At 42.2% G+C, this 24,631-nt stretch overlaps 2 protein-coding genes across 2 annotated transcripts in view; one reads left to right on the top strand and one right to left on the bottom strand.

Moving 5' to 3' along the window:
* The first annotated feature begins 1,727 nt into the window (after window positions 1–1,727).
* Window positions 1,728–14,601, top strand: LOC115101330 (peroxiredoxin-5, mitochondrial-like). The gene is made up of 6 exons (XM_029620732.2): window positions 1,728–1,959; window positions 6,777–6,911; window positions 7,459–7,590; window positions 13,392–13,430; window positions 13,884–13,948; window positions 14,058–14,601. Exons 1-6 carry the CDS (start codon window positions 1,867–1,869, stop codon window positions 14,164–14,166), a joined length of 573 nt encoding a protein of 190 aa, XP_029476592.1. The 5' UTR covers window positions 1,728–1,866; the 3' UTR covers window positions 14,167–14,601.
* LOC115101329 (nuclear RNA export factor 1-like) overlaps window positions 14,367–24,631 on the bottom strand; it is a 22,994-nt gene continuing 12,729 nt past the window's right edge. Inside the window, exons 11-21 of the mRNA XM_029620731.2 lie at window positions 21,185–21,221; window positions 20,960–21,031; window positions 20,798–20,853; window positions 19,587–19,694; window positions 16,516–16,574; window positions 16,251–16,366; window positions 16,124–16,166; window positions 15,933–16,005; window positions 15,636–15,818; window positions 15,416–15,476; window positions 14,367–15,225 (exon numbers count right to left, since the gene is read on the bottom strand). Of these exons, the coding sequence (XP_029476591.1) occupies window positions 15,187–15,225; window positions 15,416–15,476; window positions 15,636–15,818; window positions 15,933–16,005; window positions 16,124–16,166; window positions 16,251–16,366; window positions 16,516–16,574; window positions 19,587–19,694; window positions 20,798–20,853; window positions 20,960–21,031; window positions 21,185–21,221 (847 nt within the window). The 3' untranslated portion in view covers window positions 14,367–15,186. The remainder of the gene's footprint in view (window positions 15,226–15,415; window positions 15,477–15,635; window positions 15,819–15,932; window positions 16,006–16,123; window positions 16,167–16,250; window positions 16,367–16,515; window positions 16,575–19,586; window positions 19,695–20,797; window positions 20,854–20,959; window positions 21,032–21,184; window positions 21,222–24,631) is intronic.

The raw sequence follows: 24,631 nt of genomic DNA, 5'->3' as shown, positions 1-24,631 counted from the left end.
TTGGTTCTAACCGCTGTGTCTTTGTGAGATGCGGTGTGGGTGAAGGGATGATCGCTGCATGTGTATTTTCCACCGTAAAGCATGGAGGAGGAGGTGTTATGGTGTGGGGGAGCTTTGCTGTTGACACTGTCTGTGATCTATTTAGAATTCAAGGCACACTTAACCAGCATGGCTACCACAGTATTCTGCAGTGATACGCCATCCCATCTGGTTTGGGCTTAGTGGGACTATCAGTAGTTTTTCAACAGGACAATGACCCAACACACCTCCAGGCTGTGTAAGGGATATTTTATCAAGAAAGAGAGTAATGGGAGTGCTGCATCAGATGACCTTGCCTCCACAGTCCCCCGACTTCAAACAAATTGAGATGGTTCGGGATGAGTCGGACCGCAGAGTGAAGGAAAAGCAGCCAACTCAGCATAGGTGGGAACTCCTTCAAGACTGTTGGAAAAGCATTCCAGGTGAAGCTGGTTGAGAGAATGCCAAGAGTGTGCAAAGCTGTCATCAAGGTAAAGGGTGGCTATTTTAAGAATCTCAAATATATTTTGATTTGTTTAACACTTTTTTGGTTACTACATGATTCCATGTGTTATTTCATGGTTTTGATGTCTTCACTATTATTCTACAATGTAGAAAATAGTAAAAAATTAAGAAAAACCCTTGAATGAGTAGGTGTCCTAAAACTTTTGAACGGTAGTATATATAGGCCTAAAGGCTGAGACAATAAAAAGACAATAAGAATACCATTTTAGCTTTTACATTTCAACATCATCAAATCACCACTGCTTAGTCTAATACAGTGACAACTAAAAGATACCAAAAACGATTTAGTCCATTCAACGTAAGCTAAATATGACATGGCTGTCTATGGTGCTGATTTCTGCGTGCGTGTGCGTGCGTGTTCCTTCAAGTAGAAAATATATTAACTCACCCTACTTGTAGAGAAACGCCAATGCCATCCTCCTCTCTTTCATGTTGACGAAACTGTCTATCACTCGGTCATACAGTACACACTTACATTTTTTGTTGTCCTCGGCTTCCCGGCTAAAATGCTTGCTCACTAGCCTAACTTCCATTAATGGGCAACGTTAGCTAGTTAACATCAGCCTTCTACGTATCTACATATTGAACTTCCATCCTCTCAGGCCAGGGGCACAACATTGTATGAATTAATGGTTGGAACAGAATCGCAGTTATAATCATTGGTCAGTATTCCATGGCTAATTTAGGAAAGGGTCAACTTTTGGTGTCTCTCTTGTCGTGATGTGTGTTTTGTCCTATATTGTTATTTTATATTAGTCCCCTCAGGAGGCCTTTTGCCTTCTGGTAGGCCATCATTGTAAGTAAGAATTTGTTCTTAATGGACTTGCCTAGTTAAATAAAGGCACAATTAAAATAGCTAGCTAGCTACTAGCCACAGGAAGACAACACAAGGAGATGCAACAATTCATGCTGTTTCTGTCAATGATTTATGCTCTCAATGCGATTTGATAGGAGTGATGTCAAAACCAAAGCTGGCTTCCCTTGACACTTGTTTTTGGTGCGCCAGGACTATTCATAGTTTAGCTCGTACAATTTAGCTCAACGCTGATTGGCACATTTTTTGTGAAAATAAATTCTCACGGGAGGCCCAAAAATGTTTGCGGCCTACAAAAGGGGGGACGCAGTCCACCCACTACCACCAGTTACTCCTAAGGTGGTAACTGTGTTAGAGTTGACAAAATAAGTATTGCAGTAAACTGGTATTTTCTGGATTGTAAATTCCGTTGCAAACGGACGCGTGGGGCGGGGTAACTGTTGTGTAAACATTTTTTTTGTGACATCCGCACTGAACGGCGTCAAAGGGGCTCGCCTCAACACAGGCCAATGATTTCCAGCTCAGCGATTCTCAAAGGGACCGGTTTTGTCCAGTGCATCAGACCACTACACACCACGATCATTGTCAACATGCCTATCAAGGTAAGAAATGCTGTCAACAAAAATGTTTAAATCTAAAAAATAACGATCCTTGTTGACCTTGACTGTAGACAATTTTGAGGTTTGTAAAACTTTATTATTATACTTATTCTCGAGTCCATGACTCATACAGCCGCCATTCTCGAGTCCATGATGCAACTAGGCATTTGTCCTGATTGGGGTAAAAACATGAATATGGTCGGCCGTTGCATTCAAGCGAAGTCTGCTTTTTATAATCGGCAAGATTAGATAACCGGATTGGGAAGGTTTGTCCACTTCATTTGTAGGGAATCAGATCTGACGCATGAAAGAAGTATACATAAAGGATTTACAACATGAAATCCGTTTCTATCTAATACATATTACTATACAGTTACCACCGTAGACCCCTATCCATAGATTTTCCTACATCCACTTATGTATTTATTATTTGTGGCTGTAGGTGGATAGCCTCGGAAGAAATATCCTCATCTCGCGAATTGACATTCTTTTTCGCTATCCATGTAGCAAAATGTAATGTATGCTCGCGAGATCAGGATGGGTTTTTGAAAAACCTGTATTGCACGAAACACCAGTATGCATAAAAGAAAAACAAACACTGAGTATACAAAACATTAGGAACGCCTGCGCTTTCCATTACATAGACTCGTGAATCCAGTAGAAAGCTATGATGCCTTATTGATGTCACCTGTTAAATCCACTTCAATCCGTGAAGATCAGTGGTTTCCAAACTTTTTATAGTACCGTACCCCTTCAAACATTCAACCTCCAGCTGCGTAAACCCTCTAGCACCAGGGTCAGCGCACTCTAAAATATTGTTTTTTTTTTGCCGTCAGTGTAAGCCTGCCACACACACAGTATACATTTGATTAAACATATGTATTACTTTTTGTAACAATCCGGCTCATGGGAAGTGACAAAGAGCTCTTATGGGACCAGGGAACAAATAATGATTACAAATGTTGCTCTTTATTTAAACATCTTACATTTTAAAACTGTATTTATTCATTGAAAATTGTGACTAACTCACCACAGGTTAATGAGAAGGGTGCATGTGCTTGAAAGTATGCACATAACTCTGCAATGTTGGGTTGTATTGGAGAGTCTCTGTCTTAAATCATCTTCCACACACAGTCTGTGCCTGTACTTCGTTTTCATGCTAGTGAGGGCCGCGAATCCACTCTCACATAGGTATGTGGTTGCAAAGGGCATCAGTGTCTAACAGCGCGATTTGCAAAGGCAAGAAACTCTGAGCGCAGCCCTCTCTAGAAATCTGGCAGTGGCTTCTGATTTAAATTCAATTTTCACAGAACCGCTTGTTGACTCTTTACGTCCGACCCCCTCGCCCCGACCTGGCGCGAACCAGGGACGCTCTGCACACATCAACAGTCACCCTCGAAGCATTGTTACCCATCGCTCCACAAAAGCCGTGGCCTTTACAGAGCAAGGGGAACCACTACTTCAAGGTCTCAGAGCAAGTGATGTCACCGATTGAAACGCCACTAGCGCGCACCACCGCTAACTAGCTAGCCATTTCACATTGGCTACACCTGCATAATTGCACACCCAACTCCCACAGGTGCTTCGCTATTTGACATTGTCCGTAAGCTTGTTCATTTGCACACCAAAAATCATACAATAATGGAAAGACCGGTGTGTTGTTAATGCAGACAGAGAAGAGCTCCAACGTCTTAATCATAGCCTCAATTTTGTCCCGCACATTGAATATAGTTGAGGAGAGTCCCTGTAATCCTAGATTCAGTTCATTGAGGTGAGGAAAAAACATCACCCAGATAGGCCAGTCGTGTGAGAAACTCGTCATCGTGCAAGCAGCCAGACAAGTGAAAATGATGTTGGGGAAAGAAAGCTTGTCTATCAATTTTTAAAAAACGTGTCAATACTTTGCCCCTTGATAACAAGTGCACTTCTGTATGTTGTAAAAGCGTTACATGGTCACTGCCCATATCATTGCATATTGCAGAAGATGCATGAGCATTCAGGGGCCTTGCTTTAACAAAGTTAACCATTTTCACTGTAGTGTCCAAAACGTCTTTAAAGCTGTCGGGCATTCCCTTTGCAGCAAGAGTCTCTCGGTGGAGGCTGCAGTGGCATTGGGAGAAACTGCTTGCACGTGCATTACCACTCCACTATGTCTCCCTGTCATGGCTTTTGCGCCATCAGAACAGATACCAACACATCTTTACCACCAAAGTCCATTTGATGTCACAAAGTTGTCCAGTACTTTAAAAATATCCTCTCATGCCATGTCTGTTGACTCCTCCAGCTGTAATGCATACAATTCAATGGCTTGTATGCGAAGCAGTAATTGTTTCTAAACATCTCCTGCCATGTCACTGATGCGTTGTGAAACAGTGTTGCTTGATGAAGCAATTGTCTGTATAGTTTTTTGGGCCTTTTCCCCCAGCATTGTTCTAGCCATATCCACATCAGCAGGAAGAATGAAGTCCTCCGCAATAGTATGGGTCTTGACTGTCTTAGCCACTCGGTAGCTCACTATATAAGACGCTTCTAGACCCTTCTTATTAATGGTATCTGTTGCTTTTATACATGCCTTACTACTTGATAGTCATCTTAATTCTTGCAACAAAAAAACTCCAGTGGCTTATTTTTCAAATTGGCATGTTTTGTTTCTAAATGTCTGTACAAGAGTGAAGGTTTCATCGAGTTGTGAGATAGTACTTTTGCACATAACACGCTATGGAAAGGTACTACTCCCAATATAAATAAGTGAGCCCCAGATCAATGTAGTTATCATATTTGCGCCTCTTCGATGGTCCAACATCCCTGTCTGTTCGGTGCTTTCCCGGGTAAGGGGGCAGTAGCTCTTCGGCTGCATCAGGTTCACAACTGTCAGTGTCCATGCTAGCTGGGCTAACAACAATTACTGACGCTAGCATTGGATGTGCTCGTGGAAGCAGAACAACTTGTGTCGCCGACAGGTGCAGGTACTGCTGGTAGTAGCAGTACTACCAGTAGAGCTGGTATGTGTATCTATGGACGCGGGCCTTACTTTTTTTTCTCCATTTTATCCATTTTCGAGCAAACGGAAGGAGCAGCAGCTACGTTTGGCTACATGCGGACCGTCCGTTAGTGGAATTCCTGCGAGAGAGTAACGGTTAATTATTTGACTAGGCTACCTGTATTTGACATTGTGTTGTTATTTCACTGAACACTAGATGGTTTAATTTGATTTTTGCCAATGAAACAAGGCTACGTAGGCGAGAAAAAAACCTCACCCAAATGTATAGCCCCGTTGGAAAATATAAATGGACTGTTTGAAAATGTGAAAGAAAAAAAATGGAAATCACATTTTTATTTGGCATACCCCAGACGGCATTACGGGGTACGCGTAACCCAGTTTGGGAATACCTGGTGTAGATGAAGGGGAGGAGACTGGTTAAAGAAGGATTTTTGAGCCTTGAGACAGTTGAATGGGCAAGACAAAATATGTAAGTGCCTTTGAACGGTAGTAGGTGCCATGCTCACCGGTTTGAGTTTGTCAAGAACTGCAATGCTGCAGGGTTTTTCACGCTCAACGGTTTCCCATGTGTATCAACAATGGTCCACCACCCAAAGGACATCCAGCCAACTTGATACAACTGTGGGAATCATTGGAGTCAACATGGGCCAGCATCCCTGTGGAACGCCCCTGACGAATTGAGGCTGCCCTGAGGGCAAAAGGGGGTGCAACTCAATATTAGGAAGGTGTTCCTAACATTTTGTACGTTCATTGTATACGCTATATGCTAGGGTTATAACAAATTAGAGATTATACAAAGACCTTAAAAGACACACAAATTGACTGCTTTTACAGCTTTCTTATTTCTAGAATGATCCTAATGTACTGCTCAAACTCCTTATAGAAATAAAGTTAGTGTTTTTGCATTTTTTTTTATTAGTGAATTGACATTTCCATTGGCACAATTAATTTGCGGTAAAAGTTTTTCTTTATCCTTATTGTAGTTAAGGAAACCGAGCCACACTTTTTCTCCCATAATAAACAAAAGTCATCAAGAATATTGTCATTATCTACAAATATCTTGCCATAATCTCTTTACATGTAGACCATGCCAAAATAAATGCACAACCGTTCATTGATGCTCAACACAAAAAGTACAGTTCATGTTAATCTTTTTGTGTTTCTTCATGTAATGATTCACTGGGTAATAGTTATGGATAATTCTGAAAAATACCTCTACTTTAACACACAGGTATTTGTGTGGTAATAATCAAACATTTTGCCAACTGATATTATTGACAAATGTATTCCAGGAGTTATGAGAATGAATAGATAAAATCCCTTTGATATAAAGCACACAATCGGAGAAACGCATGTTTCCTACTGGAGAGTGAACTGGACTAAGCGAGTATATCTCAAGAAGGTGAGGTCTGGTTACACCTCTGAGATCAAGATTGTTTGTACGAGGCTAGTCGGTAGATGCACCAACACTGCGCATGGCTAAACATACTGCTGACAGTGAGTGCCCCAGAAAGGACTCTGCTCTAACATTAAGCAAAGTCTTCATGCTCCAGTAGTAACTTCAAGGCTGTTGTGGTGGCAGACTGTCCCTAACCACTGCCTGGGTCAAATACATTATTCACCAAATTCTGCTGTACATGAGTACGGAATTAGTCAAGTGCATAATTATGTACCTCTAACTAAATAGGGGTTGCAATTTATGTTCAACAAAACCATGGTTTACTTTCAAATGATTTTCAGCTTTCATGTGATTCCATAGCATTTGATTGACCTTCAACAGTGTTTGATTGAACTATTGTCTCCCCTCTACACACACTAGGTTGGGGATAAGCTTCCTGCGGTGGAGGTACAGGAGAATGAGCCAGGCAATAAGGTGTCTATGGACCAACTCTTCAAGGGGAAGAAGGGAGTTCTCTTTGCTGTGCCAGGGGCCTTCACTCCTGGGTGTTCCAAGGTAATGTCCCTTTAGAGGAGGGGCGGAGGGGGGGGGGGGGGGGGGTTGGCTCTAGTACTACACAGCGGATTCAAATAATCAAAGCTTGATGATGAGTTGGTTATTTGAATCAGCTGTGTAGTGGGCCTCAGGACAGAGTTTGGAAAAACATGATTTTGAATGGGATTTTGTCCCAACGAGGCACCACACTGAGCTAATTAATCAGGTCAGTGATTGCTTAAATTCAACACACCTGGCACTCCAGGACCAGGGTTGTCTACCCCTGATTTAGATCATCCTAGTTTCAATGAATGGACCTGGATGTGCGTTTCTCTTTAGCACTCTTTTTTTCACCATGGCTGCATTTAGACAGGCAGCCCAATAATTTTTTTCACTAATTGGTCTTTTGACCAATCAAATCGGCACTTGATGTGTAAAGATCTGATGTGATTGGTCAAAAGATCAGAATTGGACTGCCTGTCTAAACGCAGCCCATGTACGTCCCTTATGCACCATCTGAAATCACTGTTTCACATCCCGCGTCCTTTCTTGCTCCTGTATCCCTCAGACTCACCTTCCAGGCTTTGTGGCGCAGGCAGCAGAGCTGAAGAGCAAGGGTGTACAGGAGGTCGCCTGCATCTCCGTTAACGACGCATTCGTTATGGCTGCCTGGGGAAAGGAACATGGAGCAGAAGGCAAGGTGCAGAATGCTGTTTGAAAATGACAAGCTGATACCTTGGCCTTCAGCCTTCTGAATAGTAATTGAAATGTAGTCTACAGTGTATTCCTCAGGCTATGGCTGAAAAACTCTGTTCTGTTATGATGATTTCCAGCATTTTACTTGGTACAGGAAAACATTTTCATCTGGTTGCAGGTATCTGTCCTGAGAAATCAATATGAAGTTGCTACATACATTTTTAGACTTTTAAATGGAATGATATCCATTGATTCTTGAACAATATAATTTACAAATGCCTCATGAGCTTAGGCTACGACAGTTGAACTATCAGAACCCCAAATGTAAGCATGTTTTTTGTAAACAAACACTGTATAGGTGGGAAACTTTAACTATAATTTTGATCTCATAGATGGTCAGGCCTTGCATCCATAGCTTTGTCTATGAGATTGAGTGGTTACATTTCCCAAGCCCAATTCCTCAAAACAGTGGCGACCGGTGTCTGCTTTGTTGTTTGAACTGCAGATTGCACCGTTAAGTCATTGGACAGATCTTATCTCCCAAACAGAAACATGTACTACATCAACACCATAACTCGTTGAATTATATTGAGAGATCCTTCAGACAGTGTGGCTCTTCAGTCTAGACCGGTCTGACCCAATGATTTATATATCTCTATGTCATTGGTCGGACCCAGGGCTGTTGCTGTGTTCAAATTCCACTTGACCGTTTAGTCACGGTAATTAGGCTTCTCCAAGCTCTGATGCTGCTGATGGTCATTAGTAGCCTACCAAACTTTCCAACTGCCTGGTAATCCGCACTCTAATGTCCCTCTAATTACTCTGACATCAATGCAAATGTGATTGCAAATCTAATCAAAGACTTCATGGGAGCCCATGAGCTCATGTTGTCAACATTTCTTTAGGCTATGCAATTGCGCATGAAAACGGAGTGATGGCCTCTATTAAAAAGAGGATCCCATTAGCTTTCTATAGGTTAGGCCTATTATATTTATTTCTCAAGTTTCTTAATATTAAGAACATTGCTTCTCTTTACAACAGGAGTATAGCCTATCTGGCTGGCATGAAAACGAACCAAGGGAAAAGTTTCCTCCATTCTCTATTTAAGTGCATAGATGACATGTATTTTTTCCCTGCTGCCCCTGTTCCGAGACGGGTGCATGATAATGGTCCATTCTAAATCAAAACAAATTTCACACATATTATATAGTATATGTGAAGATAAAATGTAATCAAGAATCGTCTGATGGTTGACACTATTAGCCTATGACTTGTGAATGATGCCCAGCATAAGGCATGAGACGATGCCTTTCTTTGCAACTTTTTCTAATTATAGCCTAGCCCATGGGCCTATATGTTTTGATAAGGTATATATCACTATAGTGGCCAAATAACTATTTTAATTGAAGCACATTAATCTGCTTTATAAGGGGTGTAGAGCCTAACTGTCATACATAAGCAGCGCTTGAGTTTCAAGTTTGGGGAAGATCATTTTCACAAAAATGCACCGTTTATAATAAAAGCATTACATGTATAATCGCATTTGCGGTTACTTTTGATAATGGTGTTTTCCCGCTAATAGAAGTCGTGCTTATAGCCAACTACCATGTGCACATTTCTGCGCTTACAATGTGAAGAAATAGCCTAATGGTTTATCAACATTTAAAGCTAAATGTTAAAAAACATGTTTTGATGCTAGTGGTTGTATTAATTGGGGATCTATTGCATCCCACAACCATCCCAGACTGTTTGGAATATTTATTTTTTGCACAGAATAGAATAGGTCAACTTTGTACTATGGGGGATAGTAGATTGACATAGTATAGTGCTTTTGCTGTTCGTTAGGCCTACTCATCTTGTTGGCTGACGAAAAGTAAATGTGGACAGATCTTCAATATGCACCTCAGATTTGGATAGGACCGGACTGTCTGTCTTCACTTGTATCCAGTGAGAAAGACCCGATCACGTGATTGAGAGCCATGCGAGTGAATGGTGCTTCAGAGCGCGCAGCACTCTGGGAGAAGGGCACAACGTCCTCTGGCCGCAAAAGGCAATCATTTTTTTAGGGCACATTATAGCCCTAAAAAAAATGCAGCCGTGAAATTCGAGGCATAATCAAGTTCTTGTCAAATTGTGAATGAGATGGTGTGTACAGCCTGCGCAAAAAAAAAACAAAGCAGAGCTCATGCTTTTTAAGCGACTTTTATCAAATCATCATTAGTCGCATCATGCAGCCTTACAATGTATTAAAAATCAAAACATATAGCCCAACGTTTGTAGAACTGAAGTTACATAACTCTAAATTAAGGATATAAAGGTAGATATTTATTTGTTAACCGCTCAACACAGAATAGCTGTATGTGCGCACTTCCTCAAATCGTTTGGAGAAAATGTACTTTCTATTTTATTCAGCTTTGTTCAATTGCATTCTTCATACCATAACACGAACTAGTGTAGCCCACAGCCATTTGGCATAGCCAGTTCAGGATATAACATAAGGAAAACTCTGTATGCTATTCGGTTCTTCTGAGATGGACTACCTTTTCTTCGTATCATGCTTATTTAGACCTGTCTAAAATTAATGAATTTGAAGGTGTAGGCTATATTACATGGATTTATTAGACTTTTTAAAATGTAGATGTTCCAAAGGTCTGCATCAGAGGCTAGTAAGCTGTGTGGTAGCCAGGAGATGTTGATTAATGTGAGACCGACAGTTATTTGCCTGACAATCACAGGCTGACAATTTCGTGACTTCCACAGCCCTAGTCTGACCTGACATATGGTTGTGGCTTTGAGTGTTATCCCCGTCACTTACAGGACCTGTTCTTGAACATGTTGCATCTTAAGAGTGTTATGCCGGGATTCATTCAGTTGCGCTTCTAGACAATGCGTCTTTTAATGGCTGGTTTATCACATTCACGGCGATCGCATTCAAGGTAAACGCTGCAGATTTCAGCTCAAATGGAAATTACCTTTAAATGTCAAGCTTGCGGTTTCGGATTGAATGTATTCGCGGCCCTTAACTGTGCAGGAGTACCGAGGTAAAAGACAGTTTCAGGTTGGATATTCGACAGATATTCGCCTGTACTTTTCCTTACGTTCACCAACAGCAATTAGGGACCATCAACATAGTGACAAATCAGCATTTTCTAATTTCAATAGCTCTTTAACCATTACTCCTAAAACTTTCAAAACTGGTTGTAGCTAACCCGATGGCATAGACACACATTGCACACTTTTTTGTTGTTGTCGATTTTACATATCACACCATTTTAAATGAAATATTTACATATTTGAATTTCAATAGCTCCTTGGTCATATGACCTACTGACTTCAAACAAGTTTCAGAATGTCCACTGACTACCCTTCTATATTGCACACCCTTTAGTTTGTCCATTTTAATCTCACAAGATTTTACATGAATTTTTACACATTTTACAATTTCAATAGCTCCTTGGTCATGTGACCTATTGACTTCAAACAAGGTGCAGAATGTCCATTCAGTGGGCCTACCCACTGCACATCCTTTAGTTTGTCCATTTTCATCTCACAAGAAAGTCATATCACAAAGATCACAGATGACTGTGCCCACCATATCTATGACAATGGAGAATGAATTGTAAGCACCAAAGTGTGTTTGTCAAAATAATATCTGAAAATGTCAGTTGAACATAATACTTCTATTTGCTATAGATGCAGTTGAGGAATATTCCATGTACCAACACTATATGTAGGACGGACATAAGACATTCCCACATACAGTACACACATGCAAAGAGGCGTTTTTCAGCTATGATTTTACCACTCAGAATCCAGAATGGATACGACAATGTGGCAGCACAGGATGTAATACACCCTTACAACAATCTACTTTTTGATCTTGACTTATCTGGTAAACTGCTACTGTGTGTCAAGAAAAGAGGCCAAATTAGGGGTTAGTGTACTCCAGTTAAAAAAGGGCTGGTTTAGATTAAAAACTATTGCCCTGTATCCCCGTTCATAGGGGCATGAGAGACTAGTCCGTGGTAGAATTGAGTTGGCACTTTGTTGGCCCAAACAACCACAGACCCACAAGGTTGAGGTTACTCATGGACAGTAATTTTTGTTTGTTGCGTCGATGCATTGTCTTCTAACTGTCCAAGAATAGGATCCAAAGTGTTAGCAAATATTTGTTCCCATAAATACAAAGGAGGATGTCTCTCCTCATACCTCTGTCACTTTAGTCAGACTGCCAGACTGTGCACCACAGAGCCAATCAGGAGAGAATACATACAGGTCTACGGTGCCAATTGAAAGTCAAGGGGTGTGTCCGTGCCTTTTTTGATTACTCTCTTTACAGAGAACCCCTGTGGTTCAAGTCAAGAGCTACCCTTCCCCTTTCAGTCTGCTCTGCGCATGTCTGAAAGTGACAGAGCCGATAGCCAAGTTTTTCACAGTATGTCATAAATTCTTACGTGTATGTAAAATGCTAATATGTATTAGATCCAGTACAATGGAATAACTAAGACCTTAATTTGAATGCAGCGTGTTCCGATTCCTCCTTTTTCTGTCCAGCAGGGTCAACCAAAAACACTTGTCCTGATGGTTCTTGCAGATACTGGGGAAGCAATATTGAAATGTATTGATCCCTTAAATGATTTCACTATTAAATGACCCATATCACAACCCTCATACCTCTTCACAAAAATGTACCTAAATCGATTTTGGAAAAAGGATTTTACAAAAGACGTAGGAGTTAATTTTCCAGTTAGAAATAGGCCGTGCATCAAAACTATTTATCAGAAAAACTAACCTTTCAAATGCACTATTGCATTTTGTAAGTTGTCTGCAGGTGGCTTGTTGTGAATGCACTCGTATCAAGTCATTATCAGGTTATGTAACCTGTGTTCTAATACTCAACGTAGGATTAGTCTTAATGTAAAGTATATGAAAGTGATGCTATGAAAAGGATTTTCACATTATCAAGTTCTCTGACTGCCAAATCACTGCGATTAAAAAAGAGCACATGAAACATTGTTTTTCATGAGGCCTACAAGCACCTCTGTTCGAACACCTCTCCTGTCCTTGATCCATACCGCATACAGCCATTTGCGGATCTTTTCAGTGTCCAGGTGAAAGAAAGTTATTGCGAGGCTGGAAAATGTAACTTATAAAAAATATAACACCCATGCAAAATGAAGGCCTGCAAGCTTACACTAAAATGTAGAAAATTCATGTGAGATGAAAATGGACAAACTAAAGGGTGTGGATTGTGTATGCAATGTGTATACATTCTGAACCTTGTTTGAAGTCACTAGGTCACATGACCAAGGAGCTATTGAAATAATCATGTAAAATCTTGAGATAAATGGACAAACTAAGGGGTGTGCAATATAGAAGGGTAGTCTGTGGACATTGAACCTTTTTTGAAGTCAGCAGGTCACATGACCAAGGAGCTATTGAAATTCAAATGTAAAAAATAATTATACTTTGTTTACGCTCCCTAACTAATTCAACTAGGAATACAAAATGCTGCTCACATTTCCACATGTTTATTAGCTTTGGAAAGTGAATTAATGTCCAAATCGTGAAAATAAGACCTGTGCAATTTTTCCAACATAACACTTATTTGGAGTCTGTGGCTCAAGTGGTTTGAAAGCGCAAATATCTGTTGAATATCCAACTTGAAACGGTCTTTACCTCGGTTGCAGGAGTTTAAGAAATCTTGTGTGTATGAAAGTAATACCTTTTTAGTTGAATCAAATGTGTGCTACAGCGTACAGATTTTATACTTGCATGTTAATGTCTATTGCATGTGTTTTGCAGGTGCGAATGCTAGCTGATTCTACTGGAGAATTCACCAAGGTCGGATATGTCTTCAAAGCTTTGATTTTTATTTAAAGGCCCAGTGCAGTCAAACATGACATGCCTGTGTTTTATATTTCCACACACAGGTTGAAATAATACTATGAAATTCTGAAAATTAGAATGCTTTTAGTTGCATTTCTCCCAGTAATGATTCGCAGGGTAAAAGACTGCCTGAAACTTCAGCTTGTTTTGGTGGGATGGAATTTTGCCCTGATCGGTGACACCACCAGGCTGTAAATTAGTTAACAGACCAATAATGGCTAGTTTTCCTCTTCCCACTCATACCACTGAGTCCTAGCAAAATTCTTGCTTGAGAAATTGCTCTTTGAATTTACTATAAAATCACAGTATGGTACTTAAAGCTACCCAGAAATGATTTGCTGAAAACTGCTGCGTTGGATCTTAAAGAGTTCTCGTGTGAATGTGACACCAATTTTCTTTTCTTTACAGGCAGTGGACCTATTGCTAGACAACGATCAGATTGTGGCTGCGCTTGGAAACAAGCGCTCCCAGAGGTGAGGTCTTCTCTATTAGTGTTGCTGCAACACACTGTAGAGTGGGTAACTCCTCTCAACATTTGGATTTTACTTTGCAAAAAGCATTGTCACATTTCTTCTCTCTCAGGTACGCTATGGTGGTGGAGGATGGAGTTGTGAAGAAGATCAACGTGGAGCCTGACGGCACCGGCCTCAGCTGCAGCCTGGCTTCCAACATGCTCTCTGAGCTGGTGTAGGCCTGTTGGGACCAGAGCACTCCAACCACAGTCTAACTTTATTTACTACTCACTATCATTCTAGTTTACCTGATCCTTCTTTTCACGTCTGTGCAACCATGATCTTAGGCAGCGGAAGGAAATAGATGTGGTTTTAATGTACAGCCATTGTATGCTTTGTAAACTGGAGTACAAAACCGATTTAAAAAAAATTTTAAAAAAAATAGATGTGCTCAAGACTGCAAAGAGGTGTGCTGGTTTTTTCCACCGGGCTTTATGGATGGCAGGGCAGTCCTACTTGATGTCATTACTGGCTGCTCAGGGAGATTGTCTAAAAATGATCCCAGAGGCAAGAGAAGCTGAATTTAAAACGCACAATTAAGCTGAATGGCACTTAAATCCTTTCTGTATACTTTCAATTCTGTTACCTAATAAAATTTCCTACAAGAGCAATAACCATGTCTGAATCGTTTACATTATTTGATCCTGATATGCTGTTAAGTAAAAGGCATGGTAGTTATTTTGAATCCTTGTAAGTTCATAAAAATGTTTGCAAGTAGTTTTGCGTTACGTTGATTGTATTCAAAACATTAGGAACACCTGCTCTTCTTGAGGTTGATCATAGCTTTCACTTGTTAAATCCACTTCAGTGTAGACAAGTTCAAACATTTGTAAGCCTTGAGACAGCTCTGTGTGCCATTCAGAGTAAATGGGCAGGACAAAAGTGCCTTTCAACAGGGTATGGTAGTAGGTGCAACAATACTGTTTTTTCACACTCCGTTTCCCACCACCCAAAGGAAATCCAGCCAACATGGGCTAGCATAGTCCATGCTGTTCTGAGAGCAAAATGGGGGCTGCCACTCAATATTAGGAAGATGTTCGGTGTGATGAAATAACAAGCCTATTTGAACACGTTAAATCATGTTTAATTATACAAATAATGAAGTATATGTTATCTTGTAATCCAGGAGGATAACTGCATAAGAATCAACAGAAATAAGACCAATGACAATAATTAAAAAGCTTCACAGCCATTCCTGTTCACTTTATGAAAGCGACATCTGGGATCTTTCCATGAGCCTGAGGAGAAACAGTAGAAGTTGTTTTTACTATCTGAAGCCTAAAAGGGTGCATAACATTCGAGGTAAAACAAAATTCTGTCAAAACTAAAGCAACACACATTGCTCCCTTAGATACTTTACTAGGATGAAGATTTGAATCTAGGAATGTTTACAGTCTCATTTACAGAGTAAAATAAGGAGTTATTTACCTTGAGGTCTGTGAAGACCTGCCCTGCTCGGTTGAAATCCCACTCATTGTCCTGTAGGCACCTGATATACATCGATAAAGTAGGTTAGAACCAATATGAATGCAACATTACACCCACAAAACCCTGTACATAAAACAAAGCAACGCGACAATAGGGGACAGTGTTTGTCACTACTTGAGCCAACTTAAAATCAAATGCAAAGTAAGTGTTTCCCACTTACTTCTGGGACCATTCAAGATTCATGCCGGACTTGAGTGAGAAGGCAGAGAGCATCTCTTGCTGGGGGGCTGAGAGGGTGGGGACAGGACTGCTGGATGGGGTGGGGGCAGGTGCCACAAAGGCCCGGCGGATCTCCTCAGTTGTAGCATTGCGCACAAACAGCTCGTCATTCACTATGCAAAGACTTTTGAAACGAGAGGAATGCATGAGAAATGGTTTTCCCGTTAGTATCAACATTTTTATTGAGATCAAGACAAAGTACATATCTGGCTGAGTTTTGGCTAGCTGTAGGGCCTACCTTGTCCCTCCAGCTGGCACTGTGACAAACACCCGACAGAAAGCTCTCACAGAGTCGCGGGATTTACCTTCAACTGGCGTGACAGAAGGAGAACGCAACATACATGGTTCATGACTTTTTGGGGAATGAAAATGTGGGAAACAAAACAAACTACATACGTTAACCAAGTTAGGAAAGGTGAACAAACATACCTTCTTTGAACACTCCAGTGACCGTGAACGACAGTAATGTGTTCTACAGGAGTAGGAGAGGGACAGGAGATCAAGGATGGTCATGGGCTTTGAATGTGAATTGATGGTTTAAAAGTATTCCACTCACGGTGAAGGTGTTGACGTCCACAATTAGAGATGCAGTGTCATGCTGCGTTTTGGGCAGTTCGCTCAGGAAAGCCACCACATTCAGACGAGTGTGCTTCAGTAAGCGGAATCGTGTGGCTGAAAGAACAAAGGTTTTCAAATCATTTACTTTGTGTATATGAGTGAACACAATCATGGTGACTCACTACCAACAGGTTTACTACATTTACAAGAGATGACATCATGACAACCATCACTTCTGAAAACTGAAGTAGCACGAGACTCACTGGGATCCTTGAGCTTTTTCAGGTTGCGACTGTCTTTATGGTAATCTCCAAGACTGCACCTAGACACAAAGGGAGACATTGACCAACTGACTACCTTAAAAACAGGTGACAAATCGGTGATACTGAGTGACTCAAATCAAATGTTAGTCACATGCGCCGAATACAACAGGTGTAGACCTTAGTGAAATACTTACTTACCTTAACCAACAATGCAGTTAACACTTATTTAATAGTATTTACTAAAATAAACCAAAATAAATAATTAAGGAGCAACAATAAAACAGTAGCGTGGCGAAATACAGGGCCTACCGGTACAGTCAATGTGCGGGGGGCACCGGTTTGTGAAGGTAATATGTACATGTAGGTAGAGGTCAAGTGACTGCATGGATAATAAACAGAGTAGCAGCAGCGTAAAAATGTGGGTGGGGTTGGGACAAAGCAAAATGCCTGGGTAGTCATTTGACTTGCTGTTCAGGAGTCTTATGGCTTGGGGGTAGAATCTGTTAAGAAGCCCTTTGGACCAAGAATTGGTACCGCTTGCCGTGTGGTAGCAGAGAGAACCGTCTGACTAGGGAGGCTGGAGTCTTCGGCAATTTTTTGGGGCCTTCCTCTGACACCACCTGGTATAGAGGTCCTGGATGGCAGCAAGCTTGGCCCCAGTGATGTATTGGGCCATACACACTACCCTCTGTAGTGCCTTGCAGTCAGAGGCCGAGCAGTTGCCATACCAGGCAGTGATGCAACCATGGTGCAGCTGTAGAACTTTTTGAGAATCTGAGGACCTATGCCAAATCTTTTCAGTGTCCTGAAGGAGAATAGGCGTTGTCGTGCCCTCTTTACGACTGTCTTGGTGTGTTTGGACCATGATAGTTTGTTGGTGATGTGGACACAGAGGAACTTGAAGCTCTCAATCTGCTCCACTGCAGCCCCGTCGATGAGAATGGGCACGTGCACGGTCCTCCTTTTTCTGTAGTTCACAATCATCCCCTTTGTCTTGATCCCGGTGAAGGAGTTTGTTATCCTGGCACTGACCTCCCTATAGGCTTTTTCATCGTTGTCTGTGATCAGGCCTACCTTGTGTCATCAGCAAACTTAATGGTGTTGGAGTCGTGCTTGGCCATGCAGTCATGGGTGAACAGGGAGTACAGGAGGGGACTGAGCACACACCCCTGAGGGGCCCCTGTGTTGAGGATCAGCGTGGCAGATGTGTTGTTACCTACCCTTACCACCTGGGGGCAGCCCATCAGGAAGTCCAGGATCTAGTTGCAGAGGGAGTTGTTTAGTCCCATGGTTCTTAGCTAATTGATGAGCTTTGAGGGCACTATGGTGTTGAACCCTGAGCTGCAGTCAATGAGCATTCTCACATAGGTGTTCCTTTTGTTCAGGTGAGAAAGGGCAGTGTGAAGTGCAAGAGAGATTGCATAATCTGTGGATCTGTTGGGGTGGTATACAAATTGGGGTGGGTCTTGGGTTTCTGGGATAATGGTGTTTATGTGAGCCATGACCAGCCTTTCCAAGCACTTCATGGCTACATACGTGAATGCTACGGGTCGGTAGTCATTTAAGCAGGTTACCTTGGTGTTCTTGGGCACAGGGACAATGGTGGTCTTCTTGAAACATGTTGGTTTTACAGACTCGGTCAGGGACAGGTTGAAAATGTCAGTGAAGACACTTGTCAGTTGGTCAGCGCCTGCTCTGAGTACACGTCCTGGTAATCCGTCTGGCCCTGCGGCCTCGTGAATGTTTAAAGGTCTTACTCACATCGGCTACGGAGAGCGTGATCACACAGTCGTCCTGAACAGCTAATGCTCTCATGCATGCTTCAGTGTTGCTTGCATCGAAGTTATTTAGCTCATCTGGTAGGCTCGTGTCATTGGGCAGCTCATGGCTGTGTTTCCCTTGGTAGTCCGTAATAGTTTGCAAGCCCTGCCACATCCAACAAGCATCGGAGCCAGTGTAGTACAATTCAATCTTAGTTCTGTATTGATGCTTTGCCCGTTTGATGGTTCGTCGGAGGGCATAGTGGGATTTCTTGTTAGACTCCCGCTCCTTGAAAGCGGTAGCTTTACCCTTTAGTTCAGTGCAGATGTTGCCTGTAATCCATGGCTTCTGGTTGGGGTATGCACGCACGGTCCCTGTGGGGACGATGTCACCAATGCCCTTATTGATGAAGTCAGTGACTGATGTGGTGTACCGTCTCTGGATGAGCATTTTCTTGTTTGCGTATGGCCTTATACAGCTCGTTGAGTGTCGTCTTAATGCCAGCATCGGTTTATGGTGGTAAATAGACAGCTACCAAAAATAGATGGAAATGCTCTCGGTAAATAGTGTGGTTTACAGCTTATCCTGAGATACTCTACATCAGGCGTGCAAAACCTTGACATTTTCTTAAAATTCGATTTTGTGCACCAGGTGTTATTTATAAATAGACACAGACCGCCACCCCTGGTCTTAACGGAGACAGCTATTCTATCTTGCCGATGGACCGAAAACCCCGCCAGCTGTATGTTATCCATGTCGTCTTTCATGCATGACTCTGTGAAACATAAGATATTACAGTTTTTAATGTCCCGTTGGTAGGATAGTCTAGATCGGAGCTCATCCATTTTGTTACCCGATGATTGCACGTTGGCTAATAGGACTGATGGTAGAGTGGGATTACTCACTCGCCGTCGGATCCTTACAAGGCACCCCGACCTACATCCCCGATATCTCCGTCTCTTCTTCATGTGAATGATGTGGATTTGGGCCTTGTCGGGGTGTCTGAAGTAAACCCTTCTCGTCCAACTCGTTAAAGAAAAAAAATCATGGTCCAGTACGAGGTGAGTAATCACTGTCCTGATATCCAGATGCTCTTTTCGGTCATAAGAGACGGTGGCAGAAACATTATGTACAAAATAAGTTAAAAATAACGCAAAAACCCCCCACACAATAGCACATTGGTTAGGAGCCCGTAAAACGGTAGCCATCTCCCCCGGCGCCATCTTAATTTTTTTTTGTTGACACTTTATTTTAAACCGTTTATGCATGCTGCTGGAGACAGGGAACATTAATAACTAGCCAAGGGGTACCTGGAGGGGTTCTGCATGGTGAAGGGCATGCTCAAGGAGAAGGTTGCTCCATCGTGGTAGGCATCTAACAAAGGCTGTCTGTCTCCGGAATCATACACACTGTAGTATCTGGGGGAAAAGTTATTCTTTAAAATTTACATCATAAGAAACACACAACAACTTGCATTTCCAATCAGTACAGATAGTATCTATCAAAGCAGATCAATGTGTCATTTTATTTTTTTTTTAAATGTAAAAGTTTTTTAAAATCATGCTGCATTTTTGTTTTAAACAAAAACAAAGGTGTGTTGTAGTGCATCAGAGCATTTTGGGTTCCGGCTTAGTTGAGATTTGCAAAGGATACGAGGTTAATGTAACGCCGGATTGGCTCACATTTAACAAATCTGATCTAACAAAGTGGATATTTGTCAAATCCGTCATGATTGATGTATTATAACAGGCCCACAATGTGGTTACTACAGTCTGATTTGGATATATTTGGCTGTTTTCACTGCATAACATTTAGAAGTTGTCCCTTTTCAGGGTTTAGAAATTACTGCTAAAATGTTCACTTCCGTTTGTATAAGCTGGTAGCATAGCTAGTGTAAGAATATTTCGAAGATAAATACACAACGCAGAGGACGATAGGTCAATAGAGTACTAAAAGTCAATATAGTACTAACGATCAATGGAAATAGTGTTTTTTCTGTAATAGGGGATTAATGACCAATGGGTTAGAGACATGGGAGGGATTTCAGTCCGGGACTCATAGCTACATGCAAGTTCTCATTGGTCCAACTTGTTTATTATACATTGAGCCTGAAATAGGATGCTTTGGAGTCTGTGCTATTGAATAGTAACATCAACTGCTAACACTAGCATACAGAAATCAGTGGTGATGTTCAAAGTAGTCTTTAACTGTAATGCAGTTGATTGGTGACGATGACATGAACATGTATAGGAGTTGGCATCCATACAAGCATTATACGATGATTTCTATATCAACATTGTGTGAAATACACGTATAAACAATAGCCTAAATGTAGGATAATTTTGCTGGGGGGCAATGAGGTCATTCGTAATCTTTCCACCAAGAGTTTCCTTGGCATTTCCATTGTTTTGGTTGAGTTCCATTGACCTCTTTACCGCATCTATAACAGTGTGTAGTGTACGTATGTATTTGTTCAGTAATGTGTATGCATTTGTGTCCGTTGATTCAACATAAAACTCACTGTTGTAGGAAGCCAACGATGGGAGTCTTGATCTCTTCAGAGCAGAAGTAGCTGGGCTGTGACAGCAGTCGAAGGGTGAGAATTTAAAAGAAAACACTCCTGTTTTGACACACGGTTACATGCAAAGCCCCTAAATGAGAACCAATGGTGTGCATGTATTACCTTGCAAGGTGGAAGGGCGGCAGGAGTCACCTCCACATCAAAGACTATGGGCGGGGGGAGATCCTGACCGTCCTAGTGAGAGTTATAGAGAGGTCAGGAAGAGAAGACAAAGATGACTAATTGAAGAGATGTAAATTCTTCACAAATACAATAATAATAATAATATCCAAAACGAGTTGAATAAACAATTGTTGAAATCCTAAAAGCGTTTGATTGAATCCTTACCAGTTTGAGAAGCCTGGGGAACCTCTCTCTCACCTCGCTGTCCGACATTCACAAAAACACAGAAGATAAGAGACAGGAGTTAGTGCTGATTATAAATAGACAGTCATCCCCTAAACACTATTCAACCACAAACACATATACAGTGGCGAGAACAAGTATTTGATAACCTGCAAAATTGGCAGTGTTTCCTACTTACAAAGCATGTAGAGGTCTAATTTTTATCATAGGTACACTTCAACTGTGAGAGACGGAATCTAAAAAAACAAAATCCGGAAAATCACATTGTATGATTTTTAAGTAATTAATTTGCATTTTATCGCATGACATAAGTATTTGATACATCAGAAAAGCAGAACTTAATATTTGGTACAGAAACCTTTGTTTGCAATTAGAGATCATACGTTTCCTGTAGTTCTTGACCAGGTTTGCACACACTGCAGCAGGGATTTTGGCCCACTCCTCCATACAGACCTTCTCCAGATCCTTCAGGTTTCGGGGCTGTCGCTGGGCAATACGGACTTTCAGCTCCCTCCAAAGATTTTCTATTGGGTTCAGGTCTGGAGACTGGCTAGGCCACTCCAGTTCCCTGGCTGTGTGTTTCGGGTCGTTGTCATGCTGGAAGACCCAGCCATGACCCATCTTCAATGCTCTTACTGAGGGAAGGAGGTTGTTGGCCAAGATCTCACGATACATGGCCCCATCCATCCTCCCCTCAATACGGTGCAGTCGTCCTGTCCCCTTTGCAGAAAAGCATCCCCAAAGAATGATGTTTCCACCTCCATGCTTCACGGTTGGGATGGTGTTCTTGGGGTTGTACTGATACTCATCTTCTTCCTCCTAACACGGCGAGTGGAGTTAAACCAACAAGCTCTATTTTTGTCTCATGAGACCACATGACCATCTCCCATTCCTCCACTGGATCATCCAGATGGTCATTGGCAAACTTCAGACGGGCCTGGACATGCGCTGGCTTGAGCAGGGGGACCTTGCGTGTGCTGCAGGATTTTAATCCATCGGCATAGTGTGTTACTAATGGTTTTCTTTGAGACTGTGGTCCCAGCTCTCTTCAGGTCATTGACCAGGTCCTGCCGTGTAGTTCTGGGCTGATCCCTCACCTTCCTCATGATCATCGATGCCCCACGAGGTGAGATCTTGCATGGAGCCCCAGACCGAGGGTGATTGACCGTCATCTTGAACTTTTCCATTTTCTAATAATTGCGCCAACAGTTGTTGCCTTCTCACCAAGCTGCTTGCCTATTGTCCTGTAGCCCATCCCAGCCTTGTGCAGGTCTATAATTTGATCCCTGATGTCCTTACACAGCTCTCTAGTCTTGGCCATTGTGGAGAGGTTGGAGTCTGTTTGATTGAGTGTGTGGACAGGTGTCTTTTATACAGGTTCAGAGTTCAAACAGGTGCAGTTAATACAGGTAATGAGTGGAGAACAGGAGGGCTTAAAGAAAAACTAACAGGTCTTACTGGTTGGTAGGTGATCAAATACTTACGTCATGCAATAAAATGCAAATGAATTACTTAAAAATCATACAATGTGATTTTCTGGATTTTTGTTTTAGATTCCATCTCTCACTGTTGAAGTGTACTTATGATCAAAATCACAGACCTCTACATGCTTTGTAAGTAGGAAAACCTGCAAAATCGGCAGTGTATCAAATACTTGTTCTCCCCACTGGGCGGCAGGGTGGTTAGAGCGTTGGACTAGTAACTGGAAGGTTGCAAGTTCAAATCCCCGAGCTGACAAGGTCGTTCTGTCGTTCTGCCCCTGAACAGGCAGTTAACCCACTGTTCCTAGGCCGTCATTGAAAATAAGAATTTGTTCTTAACTGACTTGCCTAGTTAAATAAAGGTAAAAAAAAATATTTTTTAAAAAGTATATGCTCATGCACTCACAGCCTCACCCATGGATAAGGATCTCTAATAGCCACCCAAATGTTGATATAATCCCTGTCCATACAGTTAACTGAAATGAGGGGCGGAACTAGGCAGTAAACACCAACATGGACTTGATTCGTCATTATAACCGCATATATTGGTTCGAACTGATTGTTCAGAATAGAACACACCCATTCCTGAACATGACATAGTCAGCTCTGCATATCAGTGGAGAGGTTCTCAATGTTACAACGACACATCCTCTTGTACTAATATGAATGGTACAATACAGATAAACCAATACCAAATCAATCTATGACGACAGCCCCTTTATTTATGTGTTTTTTTGGTACTTTTTACCCCAATTTCGTGATATCCAATTGGTAGTTAATCTTGTCCCATCACTGCAACTCCCATGCGGACTCGGGAGAGGCGAAGGTCGAGAGCCATGAGTCCTCCGAAACACAACCCTGCCAAGCCGCACTGCTTCTTGACACACTGCTCGCTTAACCCGGAAGCCAGCCGCACCAATGTGTTGGAGGAAACACCGTACACCTGGCGACCGTGTCAGCGTGCATGCGCCCAGAAGCCACAAGGAGTCGCTAGAGCACGATGGGACAAGGACATCCCAGCCGGCCAAACCCTCCCCTAACCCGGACGATGCTTGGCCAATTGTGTGCCGCCTCATGGGTCTCCCGGTCGCGGCCGGCAACGACACAGCCCGGGATCGAACCTGGATCTGTAGTAACGTATCTAGCACTGATCAGTGCCTTAAACCGCTGTGCCACTCGGTGGGCCTCGGCCCCCTTTCCTGTGGCAATGTACTCACCCCTTTGTGATGATACTCACCGTCCCCCCCTACACGCCGAAACACACGTTGTCTTGGAAGGGGTGTGAACGTTGGTTGTGAGCGCCCCATACCAACAAGAGACAAATCAGTGCTTTTCACACGTATAGGGGAGTGGCCTGGTGATTGGGAGGGGCCCGTGGTGTGACCAATGTACTTGGTAGAGACCACAAGAGTGAGATTATGGTCAAACTACTCAAATGTTGCATGTTTGAGGTGTCTGACACACACACACACACACACACACGTCACAGGACCAAGAGACAGTGAAATGGAATCTAAAGACTGTAGAGGAGGTGATGGAGACTGTTGGAGATGAAAGATTGACATGAATCATGGGTAAACACGAGGGGGTTAATCCATTACATTAAGGCTAGTTAAAGTTACACCATGTCGTTTCAGGTAGAAAGGGAAGAGGGAAAACTTATGGTAACATAGAAAAGACAGGCATGCTCGATCAAACCAAAACAGCAGAGAGGAGTTCACAAAAAGCTTTGATAGAAGATGCAATTCCACTAGGGTGATTGAGTGGTATGTTAGCCAGCCTTAAGGAATAGAAAATGTGTTATTTGAGGAGACCATGCAAAGCATCCCCTTCAGATGAAGAAAAGACAAATAGGAAAGAAAAGAAACAGAAAGAGCTGGGCCCTGAGCGCCACTACAGATCACTACAGGAGGAACCTCTGTTGCTAGCATTGATTAATGCAAGAATG

The sequence above is a fragment of the Oncorhynchus nerka genome, linkage group LG19, assembly GCF_034236695.1.
Source record: "Oncorhynchus nerka isolate Pitt River linkage group LG19, Oner_Uvic_2.0, whole genome shotgun sequence".
In the NCBI taxonomy this organism is placed as follows: Eukaryota; Metazoa; Chordata; class Actinopteri; order Salmoniformes; family Salmonidae; genus Oncorhynchus; species Oncorhynchus nerka.
Note: the sequence above shows the minus strand (reverse complement) of the source record. Positions and strands in the feature narration are given on the sequence as shown.

What these genes read in the sequence shown, in the direction of transcription:
- LOC115101330 (XM_029620732.2), top strand. Translation starts at nt 1,867, where the DNA reads ATGATTTCCAGCTCAGCGATTCTCAAAGGGACCGGTTTTGTCCAGTGC. An exon ending in AACATGGAGCAGAAGGCAAG is followed by an intron (nt 7,591 to 13,391) that starts GTGCAGAATGCT and finishes TGTGTTTTGCAG; the next exon opens with GTGCGAATGCTAGCTGATTC. An exon ending in GGAAACAAGCGCTCCCAGAG is followed by an intron (nt 13,949 to 14,057) that starts GTGAGGTCTTCT and finishes CTTCTCTCTCAG; the next exon opens with GTACGCTATGGTGGTGGAGG.